The sequence below is a fragment of the Canis lupus genome, chromosome 7 (genome assembly GCF_011100685.1).
Source record: "Canis lupus familiaris isolate Mischka breed German Shepherd chromosome 7, alternate assembly UU_Cfam_GSD_1.0, whole genome shotgun sequence".
Taxonomy (NCBI): Eukaryota; Metazoa; Chordata; class Mammalia; order Carnivora; family Canidae; genus Canis; species Canis lupus.
Window position 1 is genome coordinate 34,450,395 of NC_049228.1, and position 18,995 is coordinate 34,469,389.

General features: G+C 37.5%; 1 protein-coding gene and 1 long non-coding RNA gene across 14 annotated transcripts in view; one reads left to right on the plus strand and one right to left on the minus strand.

The window, feature by feature from the left end:
- The window catches only part of SDCCAG8 (SHH signaling and ciliogenesis regulator SDCCAG8), a 236,206-nt gene that overhangs the window by 109,430 nt on the left and 107,781 nt on the right, over positions 1-18,995 (plus strand). For all 13 annotated transcript variants that reach the window (XM_038542720.1, XM_038542719.1, XM_038542723.1 and 10 more), the window contains one exon: positions 8,090-8,232. In XM_038542720.1, the coding sequence (XP_038398648.1) occupies positions 8,090-8,232 (143 nt within the window). The remainder of the gene's footprint in view (positions 1-8,089; positions 8,233-18,995) is intronic.
- LOC111096693 lies at positions 1,119-18,361 on the minus strand. Its single transcript, XR_005362216.1, has 4 exons — positions 18,121-18,361; positions 13,184-13,342; positions 2,517-2,747; positions 1,119-1,413 (listed from the first exon to the last, which is right to left on the minus strand). It is a non-coding gene; the product is annotated as an uncharacterized LOC111096693 (long non-coding RNA).

The following is an 18,995-nucleotide window of genomic DNA, read 5'->3' on the forward strand; positions in this document are numbered from 1 at the left end:
AACATCTGAGAGCTTCAGCTCTCCCATCTGTAAAACAGGAATAGGATGCTGATTTTGATAAGGTTGTCACAAACACAAAATGAGATTAAAAATACAGAGTGCTACCTGTAGCAATACAAAGACAATGCCTTAAACGGGGTAAGCCCTCAAAAATGATGATTGCTGATCACTAATACTATTAGGCCTACAATAAAAACATATTAAATCAAAGTTGTGTGCCCTCAACAATGATAACCACGAACAGAACTTCTAGAATGGTAGCAACAGCCTTCCATATCTACTACACTAAGAAGGATAACCAGTTTTGTCCATTTCTAAATGACTTTTTAACCTCCTTTAATATCCTTTTATTCATATAGGCTGGTTTTCTAAGAGTCTAGTTTGGAGAGTAAGTCTTAGAAATACATATTGCTATATTTATATTGTAGAGCAGTGTTATCCAATAGAATTTTGTGTGGTGATGAAAATATTTTATACCTGCACTGTCCAGTATGGCAGATATAATCCATATTGAGCACTTAACATGCGATTAATGCAAATGAGGAACTAAACTTTTTATTTTAACTGACTTAAAATTTTTTTAAAGATTTTATTTATTTGTTCATGAGAGACAGAGAGAGAGAGTCGCAGAGACACAGACAGAGGGAGAAGCAGTCTCCATGCAGGGAGCCTGAAGTGGGACTCAATCCAGGGTCTCCAGGATCAGGCCCTGGGGTGAAGGTGGCGCTAAACCGCTGAGCCACCCGGGCTGCCCCTAACTGATTTAAATTTAAATAGCCAAAATAATAAATAAATAAATAAATAAATAAATAAATAAATAAATAGCCACAGGTAGCTCGGGTTGCTCCAGACAAAACCTTATTAGTGATTTGGTAAAATCATCCTTAACATTTGTAAGTTAACAGAAATGTCAACCAGCACATACTAAATTTCCAGTAAGTACATTGTTTTTACCCATACAGAACTTGACAGAAACTATTATTCCTCTCCCAAGTTATGTATTGATGTGTTTCATTTGTTAGTATCATATACAATTTTATTTTCTATATATATTCTTTGAATTCATCCATTGGTTTCTGAGTGATAAGTTCACATTGTCAAGTCTTGTCATCTTCAAAACCACAAGTTCTTCTCACTCTGCAAGAATTTTGGGTTCTGATCTTCTTACTGTTCTGTTTTTTTTCCCCCTTTTCTCCCTATTCTCTTCCTCACATATACAATGAAGTTATCCTATATTAAAAATTATTAAATGATTTTTAAGTCACATAATGTTTAGTAGCAGGGATAAATCACAACCATTGGATTAAAATAATTCATGTATGCTACTTTCTTTCCACGTAAAGTTTCTTTTAGGATTAAGATGACATGTAATTTTTCAGATGGGTTTTATGTTCATTTTTCCAGATATTTTTTCTGAAAGAGGAAATCAGGAGAAATGTATCATAGAGCTTCTCTTAGTAAAACTCTTTATTTGATTCTACTTAATTTATGTTTAAAAAGTATTTTTTATTTATCAGAAATACACAATGCTTTTCAAATTGCAAGGTTGAGAAAACAATATTATAGTTTGCATCCAAAAGTTTTTTTAAAGAAGCATATAGAACAAGAAGGACTAGGACATATCTGAGCATTTCACACAAAGTAAGGATTAATACTGTCTTATTAAGTGCTAGTTATATTCAAATGTGTGTGTGTGAGGGGCACCTGGGAAGCTCAGTGGTTGAGCATCTGCCCTTGGCTCAGATCGTGATCCCAAGGTCCTAGGATCAAGTCCCACATCGGGCTCCCCGCAGGGAGCCTGCTTCTCCCTCTGCCTATGTCTCTGCCTCTCTCTCTCCGTGTCTCTCATGAATAAATAAATAAAATCTTTTAAAAAAATTTTAGAAGTGTGTATGTGAAATGTGCATGTTTCTGAATTGTGATGTAAAATGGGTTTCTTACCATGGTCTTGTTTAAAAAGAAAAGAAAACAAATAAGATTGAAAGTCATTATTTAACTAATAGTATGGTGTGGAGGCAGTAATGTCAGATGATCTGGGTTAAGGCTGAGATTTACTTCTTTGGACAATCATTCAATGTCTTTGATCCTCAACTTCTTTTTGTATAAACAGGGACAACTACCCTATGTGCTTCATGCAGTTGTTTTAAAGATCAAATAAAATCCTAAGGGAATAGACAGTTTTCATACTCCATATTCCTTTAGAGTGGTTTGTCAATCATTTTCTACTGAAAAAACTCATGGCTTATGATAGCAATCATTTATGCTCATTTTATGAATCTTAAGGTCAACTGAGATTTGGCTAATCTAGGCTTCATTTGACTAGGTGGCTCTGCTTCAGGTTATGGGTTGTAGGTTGTCTGGGCTGTGGCTTGGGTTTGGTTCTACTCCACACGTATTTATTCTTCAGTCCAGGCAAAAGGGGTAGTAGCTGTCCAGGGCATGCTTTTCTAATGGAGAATCACCACAATACAAGAGCAAAGCCAAAACACATAAACATATGTATGACTTCTGCTTACCTTATAGCCGCAAATATCCCATTGGCAAAGTGCAATCACATGGCTAAGTCCAAAGTCATTAGGAAGAGATAGTGTATTCCATTTCCAGTGGAAGGGGGATAAAAGTAAAAATTTTCTGAACAATAATGTAAACTATTACATTATGCAAAAAACATTTTTTTTGTTGTTTACAGCTTCATTCTGGATTTGAAATAACATTATTTGAAGAAAGCCTCTAGCACAAGGGATTGTCTAAAAATAAACAAGCAGAAAAAAAGGAAATTGAGGCAATATATAATGAGTAGAAGAGAACACTTAAAATACTATAATGTTCTAATAGGTAAGATATTGTATCCATAAGATAAAAATAGCATGCTATGTGAAAACAGTGAAAGCAAGAAATATCTCATGGAAATGAAAAATGTGGTAGAAATCTTTTCCCAAATTCAGTAGAAACTTTGGAAGATGAAGTCAAGAGAATCTTCCAGAAGTTAGAATAAAAAGATAATGAGACAATGGAAGAAAATTAGTTGATAAATGCAATGGAGACAAAATCCATGTCCAGGAGTTTCAAGAGGAGGAAATATTAAAATGTATACATCAAAATATTTTAAAATAATAATAGAAGAGAAATTCCCCAAACTGAAGAGAACAAACCTCTAGATTGAAAAACACCTACTGAAAAGCCAGCACAAAGCATGAAAAAAGGTTCATTCCAAGATCCAATAGTGCAAAATTTCAAAATGGCAGGAGAAAAGAAATTATTATAAAAACTTTCAGAGACAAGCAAATCACAGACCAAGTATTAGGAATCAGAATGACATAGGACTTTTCGATTGTAATATTGCAATCTTTTAGACAATGGAGTAGCCCCTTAAAAATCCTGAGTAAAAATTAATTTCAACATAGATTTTTATGCCTAGTCAAACTGTCAAGTGTATACATAGAAAAATGGTATTTTCAGGCATACAAATACTTTTAAAATGTATTATTCATATATTCTTTCTTATGAAAGTTATCTCGAAAACATACTTTAACTAAAACAGGAAGTAAACTGAAAAACAGGATGACTTAACCAGCCAGAAAGCAGGAAACTCTAATAGGATCATGTCTAAGGGTTGACCCAAGACAGAGATCAGTGAGGACAGACATAGGCACCAAGAAGGATATATCTAGGAGGAAAATTTTAAAGGAACTGGGAATTTGTCTGATGTGTTTTATTATTGGAAAAAAATATATTACTGATGGGTAGTTGACAGATCTGTTTGAACATTGGGGAAAAAAATGTCAGTAACCTAAAACATAAGCTATTAAAAAGTAGGCAATTAATTCCAGAAATAATAAAATCTTGTATAAAAAATTAAAATAAGACTTGTCTCAGGAGTGAATAATATTTCTATAATCATTATAATGTAAATGAACTACTGACTAATGATTTAACCAGAATTGTTAGATGGGAGGATGAGATAGGTCTGTTGAGTGACTTAAATTGTTACTTCTTTACTGTAGGACATCAATGATAATGTCTAATATTGCAAAATCAAGAAATAGCATTATAAGTATATCCTATAAAATATGAAGATAAATGGGACACCTGGGTGGCTCAGTGGTTAAGTGTCTGCCTTTGGCTCAGGGTGTGATCCTGGGATCTGGAATCAAGTCCCGCATCGGGCTCCTTGCATGGAGCCTGCTTCTCCCTTCATCTAGGTCTTTGTCTCTCTCTCTCTCTTTCTGTGTGTCTCATGAATAAATAAATAAATAGAATATTTTAAAAAATAAATAAAATAAAATATGAAGATAAGTATCAGAAGAGTGCATAGGGTGGGCCATTGAGGATCAGGCTTAGAGATGGGTGCAGGGTGTAGAGTATGGGCACTGCCCTTTTTTGTTATGAGCAGTTGAGTACTATTTGACTTAAATCAGGAAATTACCCTGATACGAAAATGTCATAAATAATAAAGTTATGTATGTCCATGTTTAAGAAAAAAAAACTTAACTATGGTATAGAAGACTGTAAATAAATAGTAAAAAGTCTCTCTTTTTCCCTGTCCTGTGGTTGGTGCGCTTCTCCTAAGAAAGCCACTTTTAACAAGTTTCTACTTTGAGTTGTTCTGGTGGTTACATTCATGACTTGAAGTATATCTTTTGGTAAAGTGTAAAGCTATCTGGACTTGTCTTTGCCTAGTTAGCCAAAAGATGGCCACATCAAACTGCATTGTAGACACTGCAGGTTAATGGAGTACTTTGGGATTAATGTACAACTGGCCTCTGAGTGTTGTTGGTCTTTCATCCCAGAACCAGTATATACAGCCAAGGGAGTAGTGCTGACCTAGTTGGGTGAGGCAAAGGGTTATCCTGCCAGTGGGAGCATGGCATTTCTGGCAATAGATTCCTCTTCTAACTGTTGGAGTTGGTGCCATGGCAGATTTTCCTGACTCAGGGAGTAAGTGTTGAGCCCTGGTCCAGCTGGTTAGACTATTTGTTGATTTTGATGATCTGCACCAATAAGCTCTTTTTTCTGGCCCAGATAATCAGAAGCAGGCAGTAATTTTCCATCTTCCTAAGAAAAATGCTTTTTGCATTTTGAAACTATAATAAAGTTTTATTCAGTTTTCATCAAAATTCTGGGGGAAATTTTATTGAACTAAATCAAGAACTGTTTAGTCCTCAGTGTAGCCATATATCCTCCTGCAGTCAGTTTTTCTACTTACTGCTCTGCTGTTCTTGAAAGATCAGTAGAGAAAATAATCAGCAATAATAACACTAGCTGTGTTTTATTCAGCTCTTACTATGTGCTGGACACTCTGCTAAGTACTCAGCACCTCATTTAATTTTTTTTTTTCATTTATTTATGATAGTCACACAGAGAGAGAGAGAGAGGCAGAGACATAGGCAGAGGGAGAAGCAGGCTCCATACAGCGGGAGCCCGATGTGGGATTCGATCCCGGGTCTCCAGGATCGCGCCCTGGGCCAAAGGCAGGCGCTAAACCGCTGCGCCACCCAGGGATCCCTCAGCACCTCATTTAATCTTCCTGATAGCTTTGGGAGCTTGCTACAGCCACCAGTCCCATGTTAGGCTGAAGAATCTTTAACAGTTGAGTGACTTGTCCAAGGTAACAGGGCTGGAAGGTGTTAGAGCTGTGTCTGAAACCCTAATTTGTGTTGACTCTGGGGCCCATGTGTGTTTTGTTTTTCAAGTTTTTATTTAAATTCTAGTTAATGTGGTTTCAAGTGTAGAATTTAGTGATTCATCACTTACGTATAACACCAGTGCTCATCATAGTAAGCAGGGTCCATGTTTTTATTTCTGTGTTTGATTGGCTTTCAGTGCGGCCTCTGACTTTTTATTACATGAGAACAAGAAAGAAAACAGCTGATTTATATTCAAAACCTAATTACCAATAGAAGGTTGTATGTCTCATTATTGTCACATAGTGCTCATAAAAATAGTCGCATCTTTTCTTTTTAAGAAAGTTTGGGATTTTACACATTTTTCTATTTCTGTCTTTTTTTTGCTATCCTCTTAGTTCATAATTCTTTGATATCTCCTGACATCTCTCCTTTTATTTCCATATATTCACCATGTTCCTTTTACATTTATTTGAGGTGTCTCTATTCTCACGTCTGAAATACTGCAACTCTCTTCGTGGTCTCCCTTCTGCCAGTCTGCCATCTTAAATTGATCATAAACATGACTCCAGTTATTTTAAAGCTGAGCTACTCTCATTTGGAATATCTGTTTAACCATTAATCTCTCTCCATTGTCTATAAAAAAATACAGCTTTATTAATCTGGAAGTCAAGACCTTTCACAATGAGGTCCCACCTGTTATTCTATGAGTTAGCATGTCCTTACGTTCTTTCCCTCCTTTCTTGCCCATGCTAATAAATCCCTAATCTGACCTATTGAAACACAGATTTTCTCTACTACTCACTTGTTTCTTAAGTGCTTTGTATTTTGATAGTTTTATGTGTGTATGTGTGTGTATATCTCATTTACCCATCTGAAATGTTAACTCCTAAGTGTAGAGATGAAAGCTTTCTGAGCCCACCATTAATACTCAAGTCATATGGTTTCTTGCATAGAGCAAGCACTGTGTACAAAATTAATGAGTGAATTTTTGAAATTTTAAAGTCAACATATAATTCCAATTCTATGCATATCTGCTTTTGTAAATTTCATGAATGTTAGGTGAATAAAACTTAATAGACTTTGATATTTTTTCATATCTTTAATTATATTAAATAATGGGATTAGAAATAAATTGGTATAACTTTATCAGTTTGAAATATTTTACAAAAACAGATCAGTTTCATTTAATATTCTGATCTGAAAGATATAGAAAATCTACTCTGAATGAAAGTGATAGGCTCATTATTACATAGGTTTTTAAAAATGAAACCATATTTGAGAACTCGTTATAAGTTGTTTTATTAAATTGTGGATAATGTACAGTTTTGATGGAGATAAACTGAATATAGTGTAATAAATGTCAAAAAAACAAATAATTTAGCTTATCTTGCCTAATGTATTAAATGTACTTGGAGAGTGTTCAGCATATTGAGTAATGACATGAGGAAATTTGAAATGTACTTGAATACTAAGTTTAAAACTCTTTATTAGACATGATTTTGTTTTCCAAAAGGAGATTGCATTTTTGTGAATTAAAATTAGTTCTTGCTTTCTGTTGAATTTGAAAATGTTTCTACCTTTTACTTTCCCTTTTATTTGCTTTTCTGTTTTTAACAGTCTGATTATTTATCTCTTTTTTTAAAAAAAAATTATATATGTTATACAATAAATATTTGTACTTTAGTGTGTAAATTATTAAAGACTGTGTTCTATATAAGCTATTTTTGCTTTGGAATATTGAGTTTCAGTAAGATAAGGATAATTTTATCCTGAGACCAAGGAATAAACTATCATAAATTTTCATAGATTTTAGATATTTATATTTATTAATCTTAGAGTGCTTTTGTTACCTTTTTTAGTGCCATTTTAGTGTAAATATTATTTTAGCTCAGAAATCTCATGTACTCTAAAGCTTAAAGGGTCTCGTGCTCTATTTTTTCCTAAAGTATTTTTTTTCCAAATAATGTTGAGCATCAAATCATGCCTTCTCTTACAACTCACATTTTTCTAAAAGATGTATTATTTTACCCTTTAATTTGGCTTTCAAAACATCACAATGAAACCATAAATATACCTTTCAGAATAGAATCACATATTTGATATAAATCACTTCATGGATCTGATCGGATCTCACAAACAAAAATGTTCTATTTTAAAGTGGTGACATTTTTAAGTTCACATTGTTTTTTAAAGGGACTGAAGCTTAAGGATGAAAGTGCAGATTCTCCATTTGACCACTCTCATTTAATCATTTCATTTCTGAAATTAGACGATCCCAAAAACCTCACTAATGTGCATTTTTGGCTGTGTTAATTCCCTTTGTCATAAAATGGAAGCTAGCCTAAATTTTCTAATAATTTTTCATCACATTAAAACTCATGACAAACCTAAAAATGAGAGCATTTTGAACTCCAGTGCATAGAGTTTACATGGGTGCTTTTTCCCTCTCCTCTCTACCTAAGGAAATCGAGAAATTGAGATTAGAAGTGAGTGAAAGCAAGCAGCACTTGGAACAGGAGCAGCAGAAGGCAGCCCGGGCCAGAGAGGAGAGCCTGAAATTGACAGAACTGCTGAGCGAATCCGAGCACCAACTGCACCTCACCAGGTACTCCCTAATCCCATTACGCGCCAGAGCACCAATTCCATTCCGCTGATTTTTGCCACCGGCTTCCAAACAGTTGTTAGAGTTCGTCTTAGTCATTCAATTCACACACAGCTTTCAGGCATATTAAGAAAAGTGGAGATGTGGTAAGCAAAACACCCAGACATGTGAATGATAAGTGTGGCAGGGAATTACTGATATATTACAAAACCTTCCATCTACAAGGCTCAAATATTTAGGTGGTTCTCTACCAATATAAGCAACACGACATATTTCTCCTACCATCACCACTACCTCTCCTGTTAATTCTGTGTCTAATAAAAATGTTGAACTGAAAGATCCGAGGGATATATTTAGGAAGAGAATCAGATGCTGTCAGTGGTGAAAGAGACAAAGTAAAGGACTTCCTGAAATGCCCGCTGAGATGGGACTGATGGGAGGTAAGGACGCTGAGACCTAAGGAGCTATGAAATTGGGAGAAGAAATTGATTGACACCGTTCATGTTCAGACCATGATTGTAACCGTGCGTTTGTGGTATCAGATTACATGGATTCTGTCACCAAGATACTGCAATGTAATTATTAATGTCGTAGAAATTTAGGGATCATGTAGCTCAGCCCTAGGTTACAAGGAGACATTTTAGATAGCAAGCACTCTATAATTTGCTCTGTGGAAAAGACACACAGACACGCATACACACAAATGTACATACGCAGAGAAAAATTCAAATAGAGGTTGCAGATATTTTACACTCCCATATAAGTGGTTTCTTCTCACTTCGGGTTTTAGTACAGTTTTTCATATTTCAGATCAAGCGTTTGGGTTTGTTCAGTTCTGAGAGTTTTTCAGTTTTTACAGAGAACTTCATCTAAATACACATGTAAGTTTATGAGCTTTGGTTTGGTTCATAAATTAGAAAAATACTGGCCTTCTAATCATAGTAATATGTTGCATTTAAACTATGAAAGGGGACTGATCCCTTTTACATTAAATATGACAATGTAATTCTGAGCACGGTATGATAACAGATGGAGAAAAGCACCACTTGAACAGCCTGCATTTGGAGAAAAAAAATATTTTAGAGGTTGGTGAACCTCCCAAAGTTTTGGGTTAGTGTTAAGATGCCTCCAGTTCTGTTAAAAATCAAACTTTGTTAAAAACATTTTGTTATGATAATATCCCAAATGGTTTGCCAACTTCCCTTTTAAACAGTGAAAGAGGACCAGAAAAAAGAAAAAGGGAAAAAGCAAGCAAGAAAAATCATTTATACACATGTGATATATCTGGAAAAATCCCAAGAGATAAAACACTTTTATGAGAAGAAACTCCTTAATACTGTAGAATGATAACCATTCTTTTAACACCCATTCAAAGTATTGTCTTATAGAACTAAGAACGTCATGTTAACATAGTTCCTATGGCTTATTTCATCTCAGAAGTTTCAAAATTTAGCTTTATCATGATAGTTAATAGTTTTTCTTCTGTCAGACTTCTGTTGGGAGACAACCATTTGTGTGCTCAGCACTTATTAAACCACAAAAATAGGACAGCTTTCAGAGTCTCAGTGTGGCTGAGCCTCAGAAAATAAATATTAATGCTGGTTTTGTCCCCTCTGCCATCCTGTCTCATTCAGAGAGTTAATTTCTGAAGTCAGAGTCCTACAGGGAGTTTTTCTGTGCAGTATCAATTTGTACTGTCTGACAAGACTAGTTTCTTGCAAATAGAGCATATTTAAGGTACAGCAACTGCTGAAAATGGGCTAGTGGTAACTAATTCCTTTGTTCTTGAGAAAAACGGTTTTGCTTGGTTCCATAGAAAGCTCTTTCTGTTGAGCTTTATTTACAGCAAGTCTACAAAAATTGAAAACTAGTTTTACGGAAAATAAAACTTAATTACCCATTTTCTGAGTGCAACACTCTTTTGTAAGCATTTTACATTTAGTCTGTGTTTGTGTTTTATAAAATCCACATTCATAAATTTAAAGATGACAATTAAAAATGCAAAGAACTGCATGTATCTCTCTTTTGTACTGAAAATGTGTGTTTGCTGTTGGGAATATTTCTGATATATATATATATATATATTTTTTTTTTTTTTAAGAGTTTGCATTTCCTAGACAGTCTTTATTGATTCGGTATACTCAAGTATGTGGCTGAGAAACATTACGTCTTTCTTTGCCTGTGTAGACCAGCCAAAATAAGTAAATGCCACACAGGTAGCTTAGTCTTCACTTAAACATTTCGAATGACATAGTCTAAACAAAGTTTAACATCAAATATGAAAACCACGTTATAAGTAATGATGAAATAAGAATGCAGATCTCCCAGGGCAAAGAAAATTGAAAAACTGGAGTATTAATCTATAGATCATCTGTATCTGAAAGATACATCAGCTATCACTCATCTGTCTTTTCCTCTTTATTGTCTAATTAGACTTAAATAGAAGATAGAGGGGCTCCTGGCTGGCTCAGTTGGTAGAACATGTAACTCTTGATCTTGGGGTTGGGAATTTGAGCCCCACGTTGGGCAGAGAGATTACTTTAAAAAATGGAAAAGACCCAACTGAAAGACCCAACTGGTAAGTTTAACAGTCACTCATTCAACAAATATTTATTGAGCACCTATTATCTTTCAAGTACATTACTAGGTTCTTGGGTCTAGAGAAAAAAAAAATCAGATTCAGTTCTTCCCCTTAAGCTGCTCACGCTCTGCTACTGCCGTTACAATCAAGTACCATAATAATGCAGTAATAGAAATAAAGTTACCACAGGAGCACATAGGAAGAAGAATTGGCTCACTGTGCATTGGAGGTGAAGATGACAGGGAAAGCTTTCTGAAAGAGGAGACGTTTGGAGCTGTTTTGATTAATGAGCTCTTCAATAGCAATTCTCAAAATGGAAGAAGATGGGGTGGGTAACCTGGGTGGATGGAGCAATATATACAAAGGCATAAAGATGGGACACACTCAGGTTAGGTATTTGGCAGGGGATAAGCCTGGAAAGGCAAACAGGGACCAGAGGCAGGGCCTTGTGGTCCGTATTCTGGAGTTTTGGCCATTCTGACAGTAATGGGTTACTCTTGATATATTTTAAGTAAGGCTGTTGACATGATCACTTCTTTGGGTCGATGTTCTGACTCAGCAGTGTGGAGAGTAAGTTTGGAGAGCTGATGTAAGAAATAGGAAGACCCGTTAGGGCAGAGTCAGCAACTACAGTCTATAAATATGGCTTGTTGTCTTTTTTTGTCCATGAGCTAAAAATGGTTTTTATATTTTTAAATAGCTGGGGAAGAAAAACACAAAAGAAAAATAATGTTTTGTGACACATAAAAATTATATACCCATAAATAAAGTTTTATAGGACACAGCCATGATTATCCTTTATGCATTATGTATTGGGACTATCATGGCAGAATTGAGTATGGTTCTCAAAGCCTTAAAATATCATCTGGCCCTTTACAGAAACAATTTATCAACCCTTCAGTTAGGAGGCTGTGTAATTCAAGTAAGAAAGCAAGAGAGCTTGAACTTTAAGGTGTTCAAATATGGATTTAAGGAAGGTAAATGTAGGGTAATTGAAGACAGATTGCCTGAGAAAGAGATCATTGACTGAGGGACCCCGATTAGAGTATAAGCCCCAGTCCAGGAGGTAGTCATGAAGTCCTGGGCATGGCTTTGCCATTAAAATGGAACGGAAATATCATCTTTAAGAGGCATTTGAGTAGCAAATGAGAGAGGCCAGAATTAAAGGTGATTCCAGACTTTCTAGCCTATGTTAACTGAATGAGCCATTAATTCCATTAGGGGACTTAAAAGGAATAACAGAGGAAAATAATACACTGTATTTTGGGAATCAGGTGGAGATGTGCAGAGTAGGTCCAGTGTGAGGAGAAAGGTCAAGGCCTGAGGCTCTTTACTAGATGCTTTTATGTAAAGCTACTGGTAGTAGCCAAGGAAATGGGTGAAAACATAAGAGGGTCATGCTCTTAGAATACGAGAGTGGAGCTCCACCAGCCAAGGAGACTAAAGGGATCATCAGTCCTAAGAAAAGAATACAGAATGATGTAACAAAGTCACATGCTTTTCTTAGGGGAGTCCCCGGGCCTCTGAGCATTGAGGAAGCCGAGTTTTAGAATCTTCTTCTGGGCATTGACCGTCTTTGCAACTTTTGACACATAGCTTAATTCTTTGAACCTGCTTGCTTACCTATAAAATGAGGCTATAACCTGATATCTAAGTTTCCATCTAGCTCTAATCATCAGTGATCCTAATGGTGACTGAAGACACCCCATGACGAAGTGCCCATTTCCCAGTGTTAGGCATTTAATTTGCTTGAAATATTCTTTGTTTAGGATGTTCCCTTAGGGAGCCTCTTGGTGGTTCAGCTGGTTCAGCATCTGTTTCTTGATTTTGGCTTAGGTCATGATCTCAGGGTCCTGAGATTAAGTCCCACATCAGGCTCCATGTTCAGCTGGGAGTCTGCTTGAGATTCTCTTTCCTTCCTCTGCCTTTCCCCCACCCACCCCCTGTAAAATAAATAAATATTTTTTCTTTTTTAAAGGTGTTTTCTTAGTTTGAACTTCAGAGAGATTTTCTGGAGGTATCCTTCAGAGACCTACCATTTACATTCATCATAACTTAGGCTCTGCTAACCTTCTCACAAGGGTCATGGACCCTTCTGGTCTTTCTCACCAGGCACTGCCAATTGAATATTCATAAGCACTGTCTTGACTCTGTCACCTGCTCCTGAAACCTTCCCTGGTGTTACACTATTACAGGAGGTTTAGACCACTCATGGGTAACATTCCAGGACAGGGTCCCAGCCTTCCAGTTTTATCATCATTCTCATGGGCTCATGTCACAAGCCAAATTGCACTTTGGAGCTTTTCTCCCCTTTTGCTATTCTCTACACCTAGAATACCCCTTTGACCTTCTCTAGCCCTATTGTAATCTTACCTTCTTTCCAGGTCTCTCTGAAATCCTGATTTTTCCACTGTAGCCCTCCCAGATGGCCCCACTACCAGAGGAGTGTGTCTCCCTTTGAATCCTCCTTTCCACTCAGAGCTGAAGGCTTAATATCCTGAGTGAATTACTCAAAACAGGGACAATGAAAATCTGAAAAAAAAAATGAGTTAATACTCTGAAGGGTTTTATGTACTTGCTTTTCTTACGTCCTGGAATGTGTTATTCTTCAAATGAGGGATGAGAGGTCTTATTAATGTTCTATTTTTCAGAGCATCTGGCTCAGCCCTTTGCAAAGAATTAGAGCTCAGTAATTCATTATAGGGATGGCCAATGTACTACAAGTTTATGACTGTTCTTTCAAAGCCCAGTATTAATAAACAAATATATACATACATATGTATATATATTCTCAAATATATCAGAGTAAAAAGTGTAAGATGGAGAAAAGATAGAAATAGCTTTTTTCATTTTTAACTTTGTATGCATATACATATTTAAGTATAGTAGAATCAAATGATAGTCATTCTAACAATTCAAGTAGAGTTGGTAAAATATACCATACTCTCACTTAAATATGCTTGCATAAAAACCACACACACACATGCACACACATGCACATGCACATGCACACACAGTTCCAAGTTAGCATTCTCAATAATTAAAAGGTGACGCTTCTGATAGAAACTTACAGGGTGGTAGGGAAGAAAAGAAAATACACAAAAAGCTGGTAAGATAAATGAAAAGATCCAGAAGGGAGATTCCAGATGAAGTATTACAGGAGCAGAGAGACAGGTAGCCTCTTATTTACAACCTGTCTTCTAAATACCTAAAAGCATCAGTTTCTGAGATTAAGAATGTATCCATCTTAAGATCCGCCTGGTTACCATGCTCATGCAGTACCTCTTTAAAAAAATAAGAACAGAGGTAATGGCTCAGGGCTGTGGCTGTCACTTACGAATCCCTTCTGTGTTCCAAGACTTGAGCTCATTGCTTTTCATTTAGTGTCCCCCATCCCACCCAGAGCTCAAGAGGGTACAGGTTGTTATCTTCCCTGTCTTACAGCTGAGCTAACCAAGGTACAGAGAAGTAAAATGATCCTCTAAGGTCATTTACACAGCTGCCATCTTATAGAAGCAGGTTTTCAACCCCAGCAGCTCAGCTCGCCTACCAGGCCTATACCATTATCTATCACTCTGGAACTCTGTGTAAATTCCAAGGAAAATGATTAAGATAGTTGTTCCTGAAAGTACAGTTGGAGAAATCAGTAGCATAAATTTATAATTGAAATAAGTGTTAGCTGCCACCTCATACACTGATATAAATACGTGTCAGTGTGTTTTAGTCCTGGTTTGGGCTTTTCCTAAGAAACTGTGTTGGGGTCAGTTGCCTTAGTCACGTTTTAACATACCATAATACAACTATCTTACCTTCTTCACTTCATTTTTACTCAAGAGGAAAGAGAGGTCTTTCCGACAAAGTGGAAATTCCTTCACATATTTGTTTCTGACATGTCCAAACATTTTTAAAGAGCTACCGGTTTTGACCCCTCTCATGAGATTACCACTTACATCAATGGGATAGATTACTTCATGATACAATATATTGGAACATTTTGAAATGTTTATATGATTGTTGTTGACTACTTATGGAGGCAAACACTCTTCTCCATACCTGCTGTATCTGTATTGAAACATATTCTTACATCCTTTCCTCCGGTCTGAGGAGGGGAATTACCGCCGGAAACCTTCTGTTTACTTTAGAGAGACTTTAGAACTTGAGTGGCTCTCAGTGCAAAACAGAAGGGAGACCAACCTGCCATTAAACCTGCAGGTTCCAGCTTACTTCAGCTGAGTTGCCTTTCAAATGTTTATTTTTTCTCTTCCAGAAACTATGTTTTCAGTGATAGGTACTTCAAAGAATCAGCAGGAATCTCAACAAGGCCCATAGAGTGGATTCTCTGCTCTTCCCTATGGTTGCAATCCACATGGTGGGAAGGTCTAACCTTTGACCTAGAGAGATAATAACCTGAACTGTAGTATTTGTATCTTTCTGAAAGTGAGAAAGGGGGGCACCTAGGTGGTTCAATCGTTGAAGCATCTGCCTTCGGATCAGGTCATGATGGGATCAAGCCCCACCTTGGGCTCCCCGCTCAGCAGGGAGCCTGCTTCTCCCTCTCCTCCCTGTTCCTGCTATCTCTGTCACTGTCTTCCTCTCTCTCTCAAATAAATAAATAAAATCTTTAAAAAAAAAAAAAGTGAGAAAGGGTATAACAGAGAGGTCACTGTGTTATCCTGTTATGATAGGTGATTTACTTGGAGAGAGGTGATGAAGTCTTTCTTTGTGCAGCATTGCAGAGTGTTTAGCCTCTGGTACTAAGGACTATAAATGCTTTCTTGAATGTAGTTGTTACCAGTAGGAGTCAGGACTCTGGTTGAGGTAACAGAAACCCAGAACAGAGGAACTGATTAGCCTGATAACCAGACCGTGTAAAATCCAGACACAGCTGGCCTCAGGCTCTCCTGGAGCAGGGACATGGGTCCGCACCAGGATGCTGTCCTTTTCTGCCGATCCCAGGCTTGACTTTTGTCTGAATGTTGGCTCATTCCTTCAGGTTCTTCCGTACCATGGAGTCACATCCCTCAGTCTGAAATGAAGGTAAAGTCACGATGCCCGTGACTTCAGACTGTAAGAATATGACTCCCTGGCTCCCCTACTTCTGATCACACAGCCACCCCTTGGGTACACACAGTCCTCTGCACTGGAGTAAAGGATGAGAGTTACACTGAGCAAAAAAAAAGTGCTCTTACTAGGGGAAAAGGGGCCAGGGACCCCTGGGATAATAAACAACAGGCATCCCTTCTCGTCTTTAAAAATATAATCTCTGATTTTTTTTCCCTTGACTAGGAACAAAGTGCAAGGGGGGGAAAGAAGAGTACATTTCTGTTCATATTGGATTGTGAGTGATAGTCTCCATTGTCATAATGCTGTAAGGCCAAGGAGGCAGGGTTATTTCTTCACAGGGTGACTTTGTGGTTCTCTTTAGAGAACTCTTAGAATGCAAAAAGAGAGATGTGCAAAAGATGCATTAATGAGCCCCTAGTACTAGCCAAGCACCGTGCCTGATTCCCAGCAGCAGTGTGACGTGAAATGTGGCCTGTGATAGACTATAAATGATAAGTCTACCATAAATACAAAGATTGAGTGCTTAGTAACTTTTATTTTAAAATGCCATAATATCCAACCAAGTGCATGATCAGTGGACTTTTTCCTTTTTTTCTGTGTCTTTTAATATTTAAAAAAATTATTGTAACTCATTTTGTTCCTATTTTATAAACTCATGCTTTGCAAAAAAATTTTTGAGAAAATAAGCTTTTACACAAGAAGTTTGAACTCCCTGCCTTCTCAGTCCTTACAGCAAGCCCAGGGAAGCTGAGGCTTGAAATCAACCGGGAAGGAGGTAAGGTGCCAAGCCGAAGAAGCAGGCTTTGAACCAGGTCTGTCAGAGTCCAGAGCCTCTGCTCTTGAGCTCCTGTTCACAGATAGATGCAAAAATGCATTTCAGAGCTAAGTAGAAATACTCTTTTGATTGCAGAATCTCGGTTCATAGTCTAGGAAACAGGTCTCTTGAACCACGTTTGACATCAGGCTGCGTCTAGCAAATTCTCTACAAGCATTGCACAACTTTGCCTCCGCTCTTTATTATTAGGGGAAAATTAAGAAGAAACTGCACTTATTTTCAGATGACAGTTGGCTTAGGTCAAAGAACCAAACTTCCAATCTCTCTTCATTTTGGAAAGAGGAGTACAGCATTGACATGTAATCTTGCTATTCCTTGGTGAACTTTTTTTTTCCCTCCTGAGTTTTATTGAAGAATTTTTAGCTTCAAGTTTCCATTTAAAAGTTAAGCTTATTTTTTTCTTGTACTCCTTTCATGAATAAATTAAGCAGAGAACGTGTCAAAAATACTTTTAAATGGATATATGTGCAACCAACATCTTCAAGTCTTGAAATAGATGGCCTTGGTACTGTTTTAAATTGCGTCCTCTTTTCTTTCCCCCACCCGGTACCCGAGAGAACGGGCTGTCAGAGAGCCAGGAAGGCAAAGGCGTTTCATTTTGCTCTGGTGGACACCGGGTTGCCTGAGTGCCCTTGCCTCCACCTGTTTGATGGGCTAAGAACCCTGGTCTCGGTGCAGCCCTGGGCGAGAAAGGTCAGAGTGGAGGCTGCCAGAGCATGTGTCTCTGCGGGTGGGCTCTGCCTAACTTTCCCTGGCTCGCTTCTCTCTCGGTTCTGTGAAGCTCAAATGTGTGCGCAATGAAAATCGACACCGGGGATGTCTCTTCTCCCCTGCCACACAGGCCCACAGCCTGGAGCATGGTGGTGGTGGCAGCCAACTCATTTTCTGAAGAAGCCCAGAGGAAACCGAGAAAGGATTGCCCACAGCATTTGCCCGACTCAACAACAATGAACATCAAGTTCAATGCAAATAGAAGGAGAAAAAAAGCAAAAACATAGAACTGTTGTTTTGGTAGCTCTAAGTAAGAATATTTTTTCTAAAAGGAAGCTCTGATCTCCAATATTAATTTAAGGTAAATTAAAAAAAAACTTGATGTTTAATTTCTTTTTAAACACCTCTTCCTAATTGGAAGTGTTGGCTAGACCGATTATTGGGTATGACTCACTTGTTATTTGATGTTTCCCTGATACCCACAAGGAGATTATACAGTGATTCATTGATGTGAAATGTTGGAATCAAAGCTCATTTTTAGGGTCCCAGGAAATAAAGAGGTTTGGGGGAATATCCAGTTTCCTCAGGGTCCACCCCAGGGCCATCCATGTCCCACCAGGGACTAGGGTCCAATGCAACTAAACACATTTTTAATAAAGCTACTCCTCTGTTAGATTGGCTTAGCAGACAGTACAATTACCTGAATTCAGGAACTCAGAGTGGGCACCAAATGGGTCAGGAAACATTTGGAAACAGCCTATGACACTGACGTCCAGCTGAGGGAAAAACTGCTCCACCTTGGCTCTGCATGACCTCTCCACAGCAGGCACTGGTCACCTGAGGGAGAGCTGAGCATCTCCTGCCCTGGCCAAGGTGGTTGGGGGGAGAGCCAAGCAGAGTATGAAGGGATCCCTTTATCAAAAGAATCCACCCTATGTTGAGAGTACAGTTATTCTAATTATTCTAATGTAGCTATAGCAACAAAAGAAGTATATAAAATAGAGTAAGAAGTCACTATTGGAATATATGCAAGGGGTAGGGGGAAGAGGGAGTTCAAGATGAGGCATTAAAAGTGGGTTTTAGCAGGTACGAGGGTTGCTGGTTTTCCAGTAGCTGATCTGAAGTGTGGTTCACCAGGCTGGGCATAGCTTGCTTTTGACACCAGTCCTGGTTCTCTTTCTGAGGACCTTCTGTCACCTTGGGAAAAGTCTCCTACTGCATTTTATTTCCTGCAGATCTTAACTGTAATTTTATGAAGATATATGTGAATATGAAAATCACAAAACTCATTCAGGGTTCTGTAAATCTGAGGGGTTCCTCATCTGTTCAGGGATGATGCTACTAATGAGAATTTGTGTAAAATATATTAATTAGCAGTCACAGTGCATTGCTCAATCTAGAAAACTTTAGGGCAATTGCAGCAAGATCAGATTACTCAAATTTTTTTTGGCAAGGTGGTGATGGTGACAAGTCAGGGACATGAAGAGAATATATCGTTAAATATATGACTTCCCACTTTCTAACTCTTAGATGGCCCTCTTTGTCTTCGGAGGAAAACCACCTTGGTACTCCTGA